Source organism: Ipomoea triloba, chromosome 15, assembly GCF_003576645.1.
Source record: "Ipomoea triloba cultivar NCNSP0323 chromosome 15, ASM357664v1".
NCBI lineage: Eukaryota > Viridiplantae > Streptophyta > Magnoliopsida > Solanales > Convolvulaceae > Ipomoea > Ipomoea triloba.
Genome location: NC_044930.1, coordinates 481,021 through 499,273, shown reverse-complemented (window position 1 = coordinate 499,273; position 18,253 = coordinate 481,021). Strand labels below are relative to the sequence as shown.

General features: G+C 34.7%; 2 protein-coding genes and 1 pseudogene across 2 annotated transcripts; 1 reads left to right on the top strand and 2 right to left on the bottom strand.

The window, feature by feature from the left end:
* Nucleotides 1-1,237: 1,237 nt before the first annotated feature.
* On the bottom strand, nucleotides 1,238-3,516 carry LOC116006177 (probable glycosyltransferase At5g03795). The gene is made up of 3 exons (XM_031246465.1): nucleotides 3,175-3,516; nucleotides 2,603-2,948; nucleotides 1,238-2,176 (listed from the first exon to the last, which is right to left on the bottom strand). The coding sequence occupies exons 1-3, from the start codon at nucleotides 3,465-3,467 to the stop codon at nucleotides 1,505-1,507; spliced, it is 1,311 nt and encodes a 436-aa protein (XP_031102325.1). The 5' UTR covers nucleotides 3,468-3,516; the 3' UTR covers nucleotides 1,238-1,504.
* A 4,997-nt stretch (nucleotides 3,517-8,513) lies between these two features.
* Nucleotides 8,514-11,827, top strand: LOC116007270 (probable glycosyltransferase At5g03795). Its single transcript, XM_031247906.1, has 3 exons — nucleotides 8,514-8,976; nucleotides 9,698-10,046; nucleotides 10,981-11,827. The coding sequence occupies exons 1-3, from the start codon at nucleotides 8,600-8,602 to the stop codon at nucleotides 11,653-11,655; spliced, it is 1,401 nt and encodes a 466-aa protein (XP_031103766.1). The 5' UTR covers nucleotides 8,514-8,599; the 3' UTR covers nucleotides 11,656-11,827.
* A 1,385-nt stretch (nucleotides 11,828-13,212) lies between these two features.
* On the bottom strand, nucleotides 13,213-16,236 carry LOC116006741 (annotated as a pseudogene).
* Between the last annotated feature and the right edge of the window lie 2,017 nt (nucleotides 16,237-18,253).

Below are 18,253 nucleotides of genomic sequence, written 5' to 3'. Positions count from 1 at the left end.
GGTTCTTTTTATAACATCTCATTATATGATTTATTTATATTATTAAGGTTTATTTGGTCCTATCTAACCAATGACTATAAATATTTTTCTTTTTTAAATATTATAAAAAATGACATGCACGTAAAGTGAATATAAAATGTAAACTATTTTCACTTTTCAAATTACATTTTATATTCACTTTACGTGCATGTCATTTTTTTAATATACAATGTAGTTTGTTAATAAAGAATTCAAGCATACCAACATAATAGGGGGCATAAAATGATTGATTGTCCGTCAATCTCTTTCCTTTTAATGCATTATCTATGAGATCAAGTTTATTAGTGTGGCTCATGCTTAGCTTGTCAGAATAATATTATTGTCTAGTAGTGTGTATATAATTTTTTTCTGTGGGATCGGAGCTCACCCCATATTTATTTGTTATTTACTAAAACGGAAATAATTAAGGAATCATATAAATACACGTACCATTAAATTAATGTATTGATGTTTTACCCTATCTAAATCATATATCTATCTTTTCTTATCTCTATATGTTTATAATTGAGATATATATGAAGCCACTTCGATCTACGTGTGTATTGTCTGATACCCTGTTTTTTTTTTCCCTTAGAATGTTTGTCGGATACCATGATTTGACTTTGTAGTCATTGTCCACTACACAAATAAATTGTTCTTGTTTCAAAGTGACAAAATAGCATGATAAATAAGACAAGAAGATTCTTGCCTTCTTGGTCCTTAGCTTTGACGTCTATTGGAGTGAAAATTAATGCATTTCGTATCATAAGGACTGAATTTGGAACAACGATAAGGACTAAATTTAGTGGGGCAACTCAGCTAATTAAATTAATTCCCCAATTAATTTTTTTTTTTGAAAACCATTCCCCAATTAATTTAGTAACTACAATATTGTAAGTTTAACTTTACGTGAGAGTTGATGATAAATTTTCTATGTAAAGTTAAAAGATGAATATCATCTGGATAAAGTGCACATTTTGATATATTAATTATTATATTTTATTGAAGTCGTACTAAGACTAATTCCATTTGTACTGAGAATGAGCTCAAAAATAACAAAGATCTTCATCAAATTAAAAAATCTTGTTAAACTGAAAGAGAAACTTATATATACAAATATATGCCCCATTTCATCCACACCACATGAGTAAATAATTAAATTTATTCATAAACAAAGCAAATGTAAACAAATTTTAACTAACATTATATTAATAAAAAGTGTTCTAAGTATAAAATATATATAAATTTAACACTTGCCATATTACAACTTTATAAACACTATTCATCTATAACTGTTTTCATGTGTAACTTCTAAATATATGTCTATAATTTATTTCCTGATACTAAATTCTTTCCAAAAGTTGAATCTCCAATTCCAAGTGGCCCCATATCATGGTCCGACTGTCCACTCAATCCTGATCTTTCTTTTCAAATTTATCTCTTGTGACCAACTGAGCTTTTTATGCTGAGATTTTCTTATACTAAATTAATTGTCGAGATGGTGAACTCGAATATTGAGTCTTCTAAGCCAAATGGAATGGAGAATCATGTGGAAGACATCAAAACGTTTAGGAGGCCAATTAACCTCAAAATGTCTCCGAACCTCAACTCCTCTCCTCTGCAGAACCTCGTACTGCGTCTGAGGAATATCCGTCAAGATTTTCTTGAGGTTAGGGATGTCCTCCACCGGAATAATAACCGCAAAAGCCGTCCAATTCAACACGTCACTAAACGGCGGCACGTAGCCGCGTTTTATAAGCACGGGGACGCAACCCGTGTACAGCGCTTCCACCATTCTTGGACTGGCAACCTCGTACCCACTGGGACATAAGCAGTACTTGCTTTTCCTCATCATTCCATGGTACGACACGTTCTTAGGGAGATAACTGTGGACTTTAATGTCTTCGTCTTTGTTCTCCCAATGCTTCAGGAGAATTGGTCGGACCGGGCCGTGAAGCCCTCCGGCGTAGAAGACCAGCACCGGACGCTCTGTTGGCGGCGGCCCGCCGATCAACCCGTTTGTTGTGCCGTCGGGGAGGTTGATTTCGGGGATGGACACGTCTTTCTTGGGGTTGAATCTTTCTGAGGTGTTGGCATTGCACAATGCTCTGATTGCATATTTTTGTAGATTTGGAATCGAAGCTGATATTTCTGGCCCCTACATTGCAAAATTATGTAATTTCCTTTAAAATCGAGATGAAGCCTTGTTTGCTAAATGGTTGTTAACTAATAGGATAAAAGGTATAACTAATTGATAATATTAGCTGATTATAAAAAGATTTTTGGTAAATTAGTTGCTAGTTGAAAAAGTGACTGTGGGCAATTTTTTAAACTTTGGCATTTTGAAGTTACAAAAAGTTAATTAACCAAATGTTTTTTAATCAAGTCAAATAACTAATAATAGTCAAATAAGCTAAAATTGAGTAATAGATTAACTATTTTACCAAATATGTCCGGATGTTCTCAAAAGTGGTTAAAATATGCAATTTTTTTGCAACTAGTCAGAAGCAGCCATAAGGTTGAATTTTTCTGTCACTCGACAAAATTTCTAAAAAGATAAGTTAAATAAGGCATATGTACTAACCCAATCATGGCAAGAAAGCATGAAATGGTCGGCGCCGAGGGTGCGATTCCAGAAGGGGTATTTCCGAGCAATAGACTGGACATAGTCCAAGGCAGTTCTCTTCATGGGACTCCAATCATGGGAATTCGCGACATAAATCATTTTACTCAGCACAGTAACGCTGAAAGGAAGGAAGAAAACGTGGGCACTGTCTGGATCAGTGGTTCGAAACTGGCTAAAATCCATGGCATGGATGAAATGACCTTCGATTGCGTATATGCTCTTGCAGGGACCGTAGTGAGCCACCGGCGGCTGTCCATCCTCGTACACATAAACCTTGAATGTTCTCTCCATTTCCACATAGCTCCTGCATTTCATTACACCACATTTTTAAGGATTAAGCATTATTACAAAAAATCGCTCCTCGAATTTTCAAGGAGCATATAGTGCCTAGGGCGTTTAGGCGGCCATTAATCAGGCGGCCATTAATCCGGAGCATATAGTGCCTCGAAGTTAGCTTTGCACCAGATAACTCTCAAGATCTTAACTCTACCACAAAAGGATCGAGTAGATCTGGAATTGTAAATTACTACCTGTGAAAGGATGAGGCATTCCAGTAGATTGAACCAGAAGGGATGTAGTGTTCATCACTGTGAAGCTGGTTTCCTGTCAAGATTGAAGATCGAGCTTGGGCCAGACCAGATTCTAGTATCTCTAACTTTGTATACCTTTTTGCACTATAGACAGCAAGAGTTTTCAGATAAGGAAAAGTGAACACCAAACTGTTTGGGGCACGGAGAACCAGAAAACCAGACAGCACAACAAAAGGAACCATGAACAACCATAGAACCTTTGTTGTCGGAAAGGATGTCCGTGAGGGATACATTGTGGATTGATTTGCCCACCCGAGCCCTCATGCAAAAGGGGAAGTTTATAAAGCTCAATAGTGGACTGCACATGAAATATAATATAAAAAATCATAGTTTCAATTTACCACATGAAATTGTACCATAAGTTTTATCTGTAAAGATCTCAATTCGATCAAATCGAACCATTGTGACTTTTTATGCCGTAGTGATTTATTTTTTTGTCAATATACATTCTGGCATGTTATTGTCATTTACAAAAACAATCGAACCAACTCATAAAGAAAATGACAACGATAATGATTTGTGTTGTATTTTATGTACTTATATGTGAAATTTTCCATACGACAATATATTTCAGAAAACGATTTATATAGCATGCATGTGAGCATTGAAGCCAAAGAGAGAAAGAGAGGAGAAATCTGCATAATCTTCAATGTATGACATGATTACACGTACCTCTAGTCAACTCTTTCGTCTCCTCATACCGGACCATGTTAATTAAGCGACAATAGTGTGTGTGTGTATATATATATATATATATATATATATATTTTGCTTAATGTATTGTAAAGATTGTTATGAATAATGATATATTCATTCTCTTTGCTCTTTTTCTCTAATCTCTCTTTCTTGATAATTAAATTTCTTTCAAATCGTTCCTTTTATTTTTTCCCCAAAGTTAATACTTATTCAAAGTAATGATGTGTGTTCTGATATTATGTGGTTACATAAGTTATCATATATGATTTGTAACTTTTACAAATTAAATACACGAGGGAATTTAACATGTGGTGTTGGAATAGGGTGCTATTAGCAATATGCAAGACAAATATGTCATTGTCTGGGCCTGAATCTAATCCCCAAGCTCAATGAGAATCCAAGACTCAAACGTTGTTTTGATTTGATTGGATGGAGGAAGATGACATGGCATTGATGGTAAATGACCATCTTATCCTCCCCAACCCCACATAAGTGACATAACTTAAGTGGCCAAGACCGTAGCTAAAGTTATCAAAATAGGTCCAACCTGTCAAGCCCACACTTAAGTGGATTGGATTTGGAAAAATACGAGCCGTTAAAAATCATGCAAACTTGGTCCGGCCAGCCCGTATATGAGCTAGTAAATAGGTTGCTTGTAGAGAATTTTGGCTCAAATCCAAAGTAGACTTAGGCCTTGGCCTGGTGTTATATATATTTCTTTAAAATGAAGCTAAAGGGCCGGCCCAGTTTCAATTCTAATATTATTTTTTTTTAGCGATAAGGAAAATTCGTTGTCATTATCCGAATGTGTGCATTAGATAAATCTTACCTTTGCAGTTGTGTAACAATTTGTAAATTACACAAGAGAGTTAAGCTACACTAGATAGACCATGTATCCTTATGTGACGGATTTAACCAAAAATATACGTGTTGACAAGAATCCAACTTGTAATCTTCAGAAACAAAAATCATGATTCACCCATTCAGCCATCCTTTCGTAGCCTTATTTCTAATATTTGTTGGCAAGTTATGTTACGACTTGTACAATTTGATAGAGGCCTGCACCACTATCTACTTATTGAGTGAGTCTCTAATCTCTGTTGCACTGGACTCTTGATGGCTGGACACGTGTCATTTGATGAAATATTTTATTGGATAGCATTTGGGTCGGGTTGTATAAACGTTAGACCTCCATTGCAAAATAAATCAGTTATTAATATTTGAGACATTAAACGTTTTGAACTTATCCAAATATATACTATAACCTCAATATATATAATCCATTCGATCCACCACCACAAGTGAAATTTTTACCTCCATTTTTGAACCAATAATATTAATAAACTTCCCGAGACAACACATCAAAAATACAAGCAGAAGGGAGAGATAACCACTCCCTACGATAAGAAGTTTGATCGTTTTTAATTCATATGTAATTAAGAATTCTCAACACTACTCTCTAGCTTGGAGATTTTAGTAGAAAAAGTGAACTATAAAATGTTTCTTAATTGACCTACAAATCTCTAAATATTTATACACTAATGTCTACAACAAAACCAAATTCATACGCTGATGTTTTTTGTCGACGGATTAATTATTATCCCACGTAATGAATGTAAATTGCTATCCTTAATTAATGAAGTGTAGGATACGTCGGTCTCATCATAACATGGTGATTTGAAAAAACCTTCCAAAACTTTTGCTTCAATAATTCCTTTTCAATAGAAAAGTTGCTTGGTTTATTGTTTGCAACCTTGCCCAAAACATCCAAAATTAAAATTACATCATAACTTGTTTGATGAAAAACTTGTCTTAATATTTGTTTGTGCCGTCTGTGGTTAAGCACTTAGGCATCAAGGTAGGAAATTTATACGACGTGACTTCATTGAATAGCGACACCGTTTATTGCTTAAAAATAAAAATAAAAACTAAACGTTACAACAATTATAAACATTTTTTATAAAGATTATTAATAGTCTAAGAATTAGATCTATAGTCAATAGTTACTCCGTATTTCTTGCTAGTCACTGATTCACTTTAATTCATTGCTCGATTGGGATGAGTGCCTCTCACTATTCTTGGAGCTGAGGGCTCCATTTTTTAGTTATTCAAACACTATTCTCATTTGATCTCTCTCACACACACATATTGGTATAATTCAAGCGTTGAAGAATATTTTTTTGAAATGAATAAGGGTGTGTTTGATTCGCACATTGAAATCGGGATAGGTATCAAATACGTATGATGTGTTGGTTCGCACATATGGGAATCGAATCGATATGTGGTATCAAATACTTGGTAAGGGTATTGGTTTTTGGTGAAAGTATTTTACATGTTTGGTAGTAGCAGGGTGGAATGAGAATGATTATTAATAGTTGGGGAAGAACGGAGAAAGGGAAATGAAACCCTGGCCTTATTTAATAAGTGTATGAGTTTTTCAATTAATTGGGATTCCAAACCCATATATAGTAGTATTCTAAAAATCTATCAACCAAACAATAACAATCACTTCGATGCTCATACCTTATATCAAAACTTGTCAACCAAACACACCCTTAGGCCTTAGTAATAGTAATGAGTTTTGGTGAAAGTATTCTGCATGTTTGGTGATAGGGTGGAATGCGAATGATTATATGATTATTAATAGTTGGGGAAGCGGCTGAGGAAGGGAATGAAACCTTTATTTTATTAGACAATGAGTTTTACAATTAATGAGGTAATCAAAACTCATAGTAGTGTTCTAAAAACCAATCAACCAAACAATAACAATGACTTTGATACCCATTACTCATAGCTAAACATGTCAACCAAACACACCCTAAGGTTGTGTTTGGTTCGCACATGGGAATCGGAATCAGAATGGGTATCAAATACTTGGTAATGGTAATGGGTATTGGTGAAAGTATTCTACATGTTTGGTAATAGGGTGTAATGTGAATGATTATTAATAGTTGGGGAAACGGCTGAGGAAAGGAATGAAACCTTTATTTTAATAGGCAATGAGTTTTGCAATTAATAGGTTAATCAAAATTCATAGTAGTGTTCTAAAAATCAATCAACCAAACAATAACAACGACTTTCCCATATAGGAGCTCATGAGATCGAACTTCAGTGGAGGCGTTGTTGACTCTTTGATAAACAGATACTACATGTAATAGAGTCAGAGCCCTAAAAAAAAAAGGACGATAAAATCAATAAAATAAAATGAAAAACAAAATCGCCGCCCAAAAACGCCACGTGGATACGGTGATATATGGATGCAGGAGAACTAATTCCAAAACTTCTATTCCAACTGATCCTTTTCAATAACAAGATTGACGTTTAATTTTAATTTTTCCAGAAAGCCAAAGTTAAAGTTATATCATTCATTCTCTGATTACAAACAACTTGTCTTTACGTTTGTCCATGCATGGCGTCTGCATGCGTCTAGGCTGCTGATCATACGTTGTAGATGTCCATTTTATGGTATTTTTGCATGAAGAGTATCGTTTTAATTTTCTTTTGGTACAATATTTTGCATGAAGAACCACGCTCGGAAATAGAGACGTATACCCTAGCTCGTCCCCCTCTCCTAACCCTAAAAAATCTATATATGAAAATATATCTATTTTTAGAATATTTTATTAACTAGTTCAACATATAAGGATCACACAGTAAAAATAGACGGGGACTTGAAGGCTAAGTCTAGTATTTACTATTGAAACATGATGCTGAAAGTAAGTATAAAAAAAAAAAAGTTGAATAGTTGTTACTAGCTATATAAGTTTTGACAGCGTAATAAACATTTGATGTGATAATTGGTATCTGAATAGGTTGGAGGGGTATAGTATTTTTAGGTTGCAGAGGCTTGAAAGGCATGTGTATGCATGTATGATCTATCTTCACTTCAAGTAGGGTTCTACAATCTATGGTACAACACCACTCGAACAAATTAAGACATAACACTTACTCCAACTCGCTAGAGTACGGTATTGGCGGCCGCGGACAATTTATATCGTGGTTTATAGTGCACTGTGGACCTTGGTCCATGATATAACGATGGGGTCTTGGCGTATTTTCATATAAATACGGGACTATCTCTATCTATTGATGTATCGTCCGGGCTTAGTTGTACCACGTCCTTGGCCCAATTCGATCTTACTCCCGGGCTCCTTGCACCATTCACTACAAGAAATTAATAAAATTTATAGGTATTTAATTTGTAAATATTTCAGTCTTTTCTTGTAATAACGGCTAGCATGCTACTCCTAGGCAAATATACCATGCTACGTGGACCATAACAAAAAGTACATTTTTAATATATTAAAAGTACATCATTCGTGTATTTAATGTACATTATACAAAAAAAATGTACCTTTAATACTCAAATAATGTAATATAATGTACAATTTTAATGTACTAAAAATACATTATTCGTGTACTGAATATATATTATTTGATAGTATGATTTACACAGCTCGGTAGATCATGATCCACACAATAATGATTACTACTCCACCTATTAATATGTCCGACCCAAATCCAAGAAAATATATATAGCACCATAAGATATTATTCTACCTCCATGTTCTACCTTAATTAGCTGAGCACGTACTATATATAATTCTATAATTCATATATACTTAATTTCACTTTGAATATTGAAAAAAGCTAAGGGGTGGAATTGAAAATGAAGGAGGGGTTGAAGAAAAGTGTGATGAAGGCGTCGCCGCCAACATCATCGTCATCTACGAAGCTGCTGTGGATGATGTCGCCATTGGTTCTGGTTTGCCTGGTGGTGTCTCTGGCGAGTTCAATGAATTCTTCTGGTTTGGTTGTCGCCGCCAGAAATTTTCCATGGAGTAGTTGGAATCCTATTCTTGTTGGTCGGAAGTCAAAGTTGATGATGACCAGAAAGTTCAGTAATCTGGAGAGGCTTGAAGCTAAAATGGGGATGGCTAGAGCTGCAATAAGAGATGCTTTGCATGGAAGAACAAAGCCAAAGCTGGACGACCCTGATTATGTTCCGGCTGGCCCACTTTATTGGAATGCCAAGGTTTTCCACAGGTAACACAAACCTTAATCACTTCACTAACTACTACCCATAAGTGCAAGAGGGTCTCAATCCATAAGACATGTCAGATTTTTTATTAATAAGGTCAAAGATTCAACCCATTAATAAAATATTTGACCCAAAGATTCAACCCCGTAAGGGTCTCACACCGATTTTCTTTTTCTATTGATTTGGATGGGATCAAAAAAATTTCTTTAATGAGGTATTCAACACTGAGACTCAATCGAAAATGACCCTTATTCTATACACCAATTTCTACCCATCATGAATAAAAATATATATTTTTAATATATTAATGATACATTATTTGAAAATAAATTATTAAGCTCGGAAGATATATTATTTTATATACTATATATCAAATAATGTATATTTAGTACTTAAATAATGTATATTTAATATATTAAAATGTACATTTTATTCATGGTCCACATAAAATTTTGATAGGTATGACGTTGTCAATACGTCTTTGTATTTATTAAGATTTTAAAACATTGTTACCAACATGCAAATTAGCTAACATATCCCACGTTATAAAAAAAATAATCAAATAAAAAAAGAAGTAAATATTGTCACGTAATTTATGAAAGAAATGTAACATCACTCCATACTACAGGTTTTATTCATTTCTTTCTTTGTTTCTTTGATAAAATCAAAATTTATAAGGAAAATTATAGTTCATGAGAGTATACTTATCACTTTTCGAGTTATCAGGAGTTACTTGGAAATGGAAAAGCAATTGAAAGTATATGTATATGAAGAGGGAGAAAAGCCCATTTTTCACACGGGACCATGCAAGAACATTTATTCGACAGAAGGGAATTTCATTCACCGAATAGAGAAATCAAAATTCCGAACAAGAGATGCTGAGAAGGCACACATTTTCTTCTTGCCGGTCACGGTTGCCGGAATAGTGATGATGATCTACGAGAGGAACTTAAGTGAACCATGGGGTCCGATGAAACTCACAGTCAGTGACTACGTTAATGTTGTCGCACAAAAGTATCCTTATTGGAATCGAAGCCTGGGAGCTGATCACTTCATGCTTTCTTGCCATGATTGGGTACGTAAATATCAAATCTTTATCCATAGAGGTTACTTGTTTGTACACCTCTTCAATTTAAAAATAGAGAACAAAGAATGGAAATTTGGGGAAGAAAGTATAGAATTATTGAACTAAACACAGCCGCCTAATAATGCTTATTTGGTATTGATGAGTTTGAACTCTTCGAGTTCAATTATCTTAAAATTCATGAGAGAGGTTTGTTGCTAGTGAGATCCTATCTGATATGAACAGAACATATGAGTGTCAGTACGTGGCTGGCTGATGACTAAATGAGAAACTAAAATATGTGGTTAGATAAAAAAAATTGTTTATTCAATAGAAATTAAGAAAATAACACTCTATAAACAATGAAAGGTGGTAACTTTAATTAATGAGTCGGGTCTTTGACTTCATTAGTTAAATATCAGACCCGTCTGAGACAGTCTCGATCACACAAGTTTTTGTTCATATTTAATTATATATAACACTCATTAAAATTATTTAATTAAATTTAACAGGTATTACATAAGGGTATTTTAGCCTTTATATCACTTATTCCTTTTCCAATCCCAATAATTCTATTACTCCCTACCCAACAATATAATTTGAGTTCTTACTTTATTCCATCTTATTATTTTCCTACCGAATTACAATTCATTTCCCTCTTAATTCCTTCCTTCCAACTAATATATATAGTCGAGTATGTCGCATAGGTCTTCATAGTACAATTTATTTCTCATAACTTATATATAGTTTGCATGGTATTACATAAAAATAATATTACTTTATTACGTTCACACCCTCAAGTAATGAGGAAAATTAAGTTTCCTAGTCACTAAATTGCGGATTTTTCTAGTCATAAAAAATAAAAGTCTATTATCATTTTTGGAGCCCTTATGGCCTTATTGGCATGTAAAGTTGTAACTCAGGCAAGATTGAACTAACGGTGCAGGGGCCTGAAATTTCAAAGGCAGTTCCTGAGCTATTCAAGAACTCAATAAGAGCACTGTGCAATGCGAATACTTCAGAAGGATTTAAGCCCTCAAAAGACGTGTCAATCCCGGAGATCCATCTCCCGGACGGCACAATGCAAGGCCTACTCGGCGATCCCTCTCCGGCAAACCGATCCATTTTGGTTTTCTTCGCCGGAGGGATTCACGGCCCGATAAGGCCCATACTCCTAGAGCATTGGGAGAACAAAGACGAAGACGTTCAAGTTCATAAGTATCTTCCCAGCGGCGTTTCGTACTATGATTTGTTAAGGAAGAGCAGGTTCTGCATATGCGCTAGCGGGTACGAGGTTGCCAGTCCGAGAATGGTGGAGGCGCTTTACACGGGTTGTGTCCCCGTGCTCATTAAGAGCCACTACGTTGCACCGTTCAGCGACGTTTTGAACTGGAAGGCTTTTTCCGTTGAGATTCCGGTGGGAGAGATCCCGAATTTGAAGAAGATTCTGTCGGGGATTTCGGAGAGGGAGTATCTGAGTTTGCAGAGAATGGGGTCGTTAGCTAGACGGCATTTTGAGGTTAATTTCCCTACAAAGAGGTACGATGTTTTCCACATGATTCTTCACTCTGCTTGGCTCCGGCGACTGAATTTCCGGCTATATGGGGTTGAGAATGCTTGATATATATGTGCCTGAGATCTGGCTAAACATATATGGCACCACTACTGTAATTTCTTCTGTTTAACTCTACGTTGTAATTGAAAAAGATGCAACTTCTGTCTCAATTTGTGTGTTGAATTGAATAAGATGTAATTCGAGTTTTAAATTATGGAATAACGGTTAAATAGGCTCATTTACTATTCACAAGTGCTTGCTCAATAAATTTTTTTTGTCTAAAATAAGAGCTAATATGATACAATTTTTTCCAGGTTACATCAGGCGGTCCATATTAAGTTGACATGGAAATTAAATTTTAAAAAAAAGTTGTTGACATGGTTAATTGAGCACTTATGAGTAATAGATAGACCTATTTGACCTTTCTACCTTTAATTATTTTTAACTTTGACATATCAATCAAAGTCTAGATCAATCCGTTAATAGTAAAGTTGATGAATACTTGCACATGAATTGGTCATTTAAAAAAAAAAGAAGAAATTAACATAAAAATATTTCTACTTTAAATATTATTAAATGAATATAAAAAAAATACATAAAATTGAGTTAACCATAATTGACGGACTCAGATCAAGAAAGTCATATATAAAGTTGAAGTTTGATATTTGTTAGTCAAAAGTATGAAATATTAGAGCACACATTATTTATTAATGTTCTTTTTTTTTTCTTTTTAAAAAACTAGAATTAAGAGAGAAAAATTAAACGTTATTACGATTGTGTCGGTAGGTTGGGTCCAATTGGGAAGTCCTTGTTGATGTATCCCCAACCCAAGACTCCAAACAATACGTTCATTAGGCACGTTATTGATAGTTGCATTAATGTGACAGCTGGTAGTTACTAGCACCGAACCCTTTGATTGTTACACTTATAATTATTATATTCATTATATTTTATAAATATTTATAATAATTCATTTATATGTTTATCTCCTCCCCTCTCCGTATAGTCTATACAATTAAATTTATTGATATCAAATACAAACATCTCTCAAAAGATTAAGATTTTTTTGGGGGTTTAAATTCACAATTATTATTAACAAATTTAAAAACACACTCAATTATTTCAAATTACGTGCAATACAATTAGTAACGTCAAGTGGACTATATTGTGCCAACTTGAGCCATAGTACGATTATATTTGGTTTTCCTAAAATTTGCACAATTTAATAATCCGGGCCAAAAATTGGAATGGATATACAAGTAGGCATTAGAGATGGGGAGAACTCTAATTAGAGATACGTATGAGTTCGGACCAACCGAACACAACCCATATTAAATAAATAGTGTCTAACACAATCTTGTATACTGAACCGTGTTATGTTAGCCCAAGTACATACAATAACTTGTGGGATGTGCTTAAAATTAACCCATATGGGCCTAACTCGCATCACCATATATAAATAATATATTATAACATCATAGAAAATTTCTAACTTTAATTTAATAATAATCTTATCAAGAAAAAGCCAATGCAAGAATGATTATTACATAACAATACTTACACAACCAACAATCTTGTGAGAATTACTTTAATTCAATTGGATTAATTAACTAATTTCGAATGTCATGACGTTGCTTGGATGTCGTGAACTTGAATGTTGAGTCTCCTAAGCCAAATCGAATGAAGAACCATGTGAAATACATCGTACCGTTTCGGGGGAAAGTTCACTTCAAAATGCCTCCTAACTTGAATCCCCTTCTCCTGCATGCTCAAATATTTCTCCTCAGGTATACTCAACAGAATCTTCTTAAGATTCGGAATCTCCTTCACCGGAATATCCACCGCAAACGTGTCCCAGTCCAAAACATACGCGAACGGTTTCGCGTAATGGTCTTTTAAAAGCACGGGAACGCATCCCATGTACATCGCCTCCACCATTCTCGGACTAGCAACCTCATTCCCGCTGGGACAGATGCAATATTTGCTCTTTCGGATCATCCCATAATACGACACGTTATTCGGAAGATACTCGTGAATCTCAACTTCTGGATCTTTGTTTACCCACGTCTCCATCATCACTTGTCTGATGTAGCCGTGGATTCCTCCGGCGTAAAACACCAACACGGAACGGTTCGACGGCGGTGGCCCTCCGATCAAGCCGTCCATGTTTCCTTGAGGAAGATAGATCTCCGGCAACGACACGTCTTTAGCGGGCTTGAACTGTTCCGATGTATTCGCGTTACACAGCACCCTGATCGAGTTCTTGAACAGTTTCGGATTGCATTGGGAAATTTTGGGTCCCTGCAATCCCGTAAATTAACCTCGTTAACGAAACCAGAACCTTAATCAAATTGGTTACATTGTTAACTCAGTGTTAGAAGTTGAGTTAATATCGAATTTGGTCGCTTAAACTATTAGGATTTTACCACTTTGACCATCGATTATACTTCCAACTTACTCAATTTCATATATGCAATTTTTACCTAAAATGGTAGCTCAAGTATTATGATTTTACCACGTTGGTCCCGACTACCAAAGCTGTTTAATTTAGTCCCTAACTATGTAATTTTTTTTTTTTACTTAAAATGGTCCTTCGACTATTAAGATTTCACCATTTTGGCCCTTAACTATTAGGATTTCACCACGTTGATTCTCGATCTCCAAAAAGTCTCCAAATCCATAATAAACTTGCATTTTAGATTTTTAGGTTAACATTTACATTATGGACTAAATTAAGCAACTTTGATAGTCGAACACCAATGTGGTGAAATCCTAATAGTCGATGAACCATTTTAGGTAAAAATTACATAGTTAGGGACTAAATTGAACAACTTTAGTAGTTGAGGACTAAAGTGGTAAAATTCGAGAGACCATTTTAAGTAAAAATTACATAGTTAAGGACTAAACTGAGCAACTTTGATAGTAGCTGATCAAAATAGTGAAATCCTAATGGTCAATGGACAAAATTGAGTATTGAGTATTAACTCTTACAAGTTAACTCTCAAGAAGCAACATATAGACCTTCTTGATTTGAGTCACTCAACTGTAACAATCTAACTAGGCTATTTCCTTGTGGTCCTTTGCAGTCTAAGATCACAATGCGAGTTTACCTAATATATACAGTTGGATAGATTAGACACAACAAAAATAGGATGTTCTTAAGGTTAATAGCTTAATACCCAATCATAACAAGCGAGCATGAAATGATCATAGCCGAGGCTTCGGTTCCAGTATGGGTACTTTGTAGAGATGCCATTTATGTAGTCTCTAGCTGTATTTTGCATAGGCCCCCATGCATGGGAATCACGTTCGAACACAAACTCAACAAGTGAATAGGTACTGAAGGGGAGGAAAAAGACATGAGCTTTTTCTGGGTTTTTGGTACGAAATTTGCTGATCTCAAGCTGATGAATGAGGATTCCTTCAATGCCCAGAATTCCCTGACTGAAAGTGTAATGTGTCGGCAGAATTAGGCAATGTTGCAGCAGCCATAATTAGGCAAATATCAACAATTGACAAAGAATTAGGCAAGTCAAAAGAGTTGGGCATGGAGTTAGGCACCTATCAAAATATTTATTATTTGGTCCCTAAACTTTGGACTTACTACAAAATGACCCCTATTCCTCAACTATAAATAGGGAGGTCATTTGTCATTCTTGTCATCCCAAATCATTCTATTCTTCCCTCATATACTAGAGATATTAGAGAGTTTGTTGAGTGTATTTCTCCTTCCTAGCAAGAGAGAATTATCCTTGTTTTCTCCTTGTTAGTTAGAGAGTGGTTGTAACTCCTATTTTCTCATAGTGAAATTCTTCTACCCTTGCCCGTGGTTTTTACCCTAATTTGTTTAGGGGTTTTCCACGTAAAATCTGTGCCTCATTTATTTTTCTTTCTCAAATTATCGTTGCAATCTGATCTATCCCACTTCCGCGGGCGCAACATAATGAAACACCGGCGGCTCACCTTCTTCATATATGAATATCTTGAACCGTTTTTCCATTTCCAGGTAGCTCCTGAAACCAATGCAAAAAAACACCTGAATTTTATCACCAAAATCCATTCATCTATCAATGCAACGCTAAAAAACTGTGGCACGAGAAACTATATATCAATTTAGACTTTTAACTAAAAGGTCAATTACCTGTGAAATGCGTGAGGATTCCGATAAATTGGACCATGAGGAACATAGTCCGGGTCTTCCAGAGTTCGATTTTCAGTTTGAGCTTGTCTGATTGCAGCTCTAACTCGTGCCAGACCAGCTTCAACTCTCTCTAAATTGGTCAACTTTTTCTAATCCACCAAAAAAATTAGCAAAATTAAGTTTGCTAAATTTAACCATATGCATGTTCATGGCAAAAAAAAAAAAGGTAAAATATACTCCTAAAAACAAGTATTTCATGAAGAAAAAAAAACTGATAAAATTGACATGGAAAAGATGGGGGATACCGGATGAGAAGAGGGTTGTTGATAAAAGGGCATAGGAAAACCCCGCAGCCATGGATGGGTTTCAGAGGAAAAAACCGATTGAAAACCGCTAGAACTGTGAAGGGCATAAAACGCTGCCACCAAAATCAACGGCACTGCGATTATGCACAGAACTCCTGAGGAAGATCCCCACCGTGCAAACATTCTGTTCCTTAAATCCATTTTTGTTCCTTTTACGTAGTACAATATAATGTTTTTGACTACGTGCTCTATCTTCAGCACATTTTGTGTAAATTTAATTTTTCTTGTAATAGAGTGGGCAGTAGTAAAAAAAATAAAAAATAGCACGTTTTGGGTAGATTTTTGTTTTCTTTTTTGATGTGATTTCAGTTTTGCCTTTTCTGAGTAAGATTACATACAATAGACCACTTAAGTGGCCAGGATTGAGAGCAAAACAACACAGCCGACAACACCAGCAACAACCAAAAGAAATTTTATGTTTTATTTTATGGATTTATTCAGTTTGTTGAAATTACATATATAGGTTTGGGCCGGTCGTCCTATGCTATCAGATGACATAAAAACTCTCTTTTTAGAATTTAGAGTAACATATGTATCAATGGGCTAAGCCCACTGGGTTTGGCTTGTTAAAAATTAAATAGTACAAGAAATAAAAGAGAATAAAGTTGCCAAAAACCTTGTGGTTTAGTGGCACCCGGTTTATACCCCCACATGGAAGGGAGTTTTTTACCTCAATAGGTTGAGAAAATAATTAAAAAAGAGAATAAGAAAATTGTGTATTTTAGATCCTGATTCACCTTGCAAGATGGACGTGGTCCACAAAATAATTTGCCGGATAAGGTTGTAGACAACGCGAAAATACATATTGAACAACTTGGTCGGACTATTGTTTAGGAGTTGTTTAACTACTTGGAGTACTTGATATGCTAACACCATGATATTTTTGGGTGATGAGAAAAAACTAAGCAATAATCATTACCTAAGGGTATGTGTTGTATGGATAAATGTCACTCATATGTAATAATTTGTAAATCACTTTGAAAACATAAATTACACTAAAAAGACTCTGTAAGACTTAGTTAACCAAAAGAATATTAACAAAAATTAAACTCGTGATAATCTAAGTATAATAATCTAGCTTCTTTCACCAATTTCATCACCCCCAATATCGTATTGAAATTACATATTTCAGTAATGATGACTGTCATAGTAATTAAATTAAAGAATATGACCATCATCGACTCCCATTATTTACACACATCATGCATACATATTATTCTAGTACAAAAGGGGGAAAATTTTGGCACTTGTGGATGATCTTTTCTATTTCCTCTTCTTCTCCATTTCCCCTCTCAGCAATGGTAGAAAACAGATAGATAAAGGCTATATATATATATTTTTCAACCATTTATGTCAAGATTTTATTTGAGGATAATAAGAAAAACACTTTTAAAAATGTTTGTTATCCATTTCCTTTTTCTAAATCAGTAATGCTACCACATCAATACAGACTACAAATGGAGTAAATTGGCAAAATCAGATAATCTAAGGTACAAAAAAAAGGAGTAAAAAATGAAAGTGTGTAGTATATATTACTACTCTTTCAAAAATATATCCATGAGAGAATTGAATTAAAATATATGCAGATACATGCGTATATATCCAAAAGGATCAAAAGCATTCCATAATATCATATGTCCCATCTCCCATACCTAACCACAGCCCACAGGTACAAACATAATTCATGACTCAATAATGTTTTTCATCCAAGAATAAAGACAAAATTAAAGAAATAGAAAATCCACAGCTACAAACATATTCATGACTAAATAACGTTTTTCATCCAAGAATAAAGACAAAATTAAAGAAATAGAAAATCCATAGGTACAAACATATTCCTGACTAAATAATGTTTTTCATCCAAGAATAAAGACAAAATAATTAAAGAAATTATTTTCTATTAATTAGTTGAGGTTGTTTCAAAGCCACCACCAGTGACCCCATTAGTTGCGTTCAATCGTTCATGACCCACATTTAGTCGAAGCTATTACTTATAAAGAGGACTATCATAGCTAAAGAACCTTAATTACAACAAAATCTGCTTAGAATATATTGTCTCAATGTCATAGTGGTCATACCTAAACGAAGTCGTAACCTGATTTATGCTGACTCTATGCTGAACCCTGATCCATGGTATAACAATTGTCGTAATTTAACA

Excerpts from the sequence above, each read along its gene's own strand:
- LOC116006177 (XM_031246465.1), bottom strand. The coding sequence starts at position 3,467 with ATGTATCCCTCACGGACATCCTTTCCGACAACAAAGGTTCTATGGTTG. Across the intron at positions 2,949-3,174 it reads AATGCCTCATCCTTTCACAG|GAGCTATGTGGAAATGGAGA; the intron begins GTAGTAATTTAC and ends AATGAAATGCAG. Across the intron at positions 2,177-2,602 it reads TGCTTTCTTGCCATGATTGG|GGGCCAGAAATATCAGCTTC; the intron begins GTTAGTACATAT and ends TTTGCAATGTAG.
- LOC116007270 (XM_031247906.1), top strand. The coding sequence starts at position 8,600 with ATGAAGGAGGGGTTGAAGAAAAGTGTGATGAAGGCGTCGCCGCCAACA. Across the intron at positions 8,977-9,697 it reads AATGCCAAGGTTTTCCACAG|GAGTTACTTGGAAATGGAAA; the intron begins GTAACACAAACC and ends TCGAGTTATCAG. Across the intron at positions 10,047-10,980 it reads TGCTTTCTTGCCATGATTGG|GGGCCTGAAATTTCAAAGGC; the intron begins GTACGTAAATAT and ends CTAACGGTGCAG.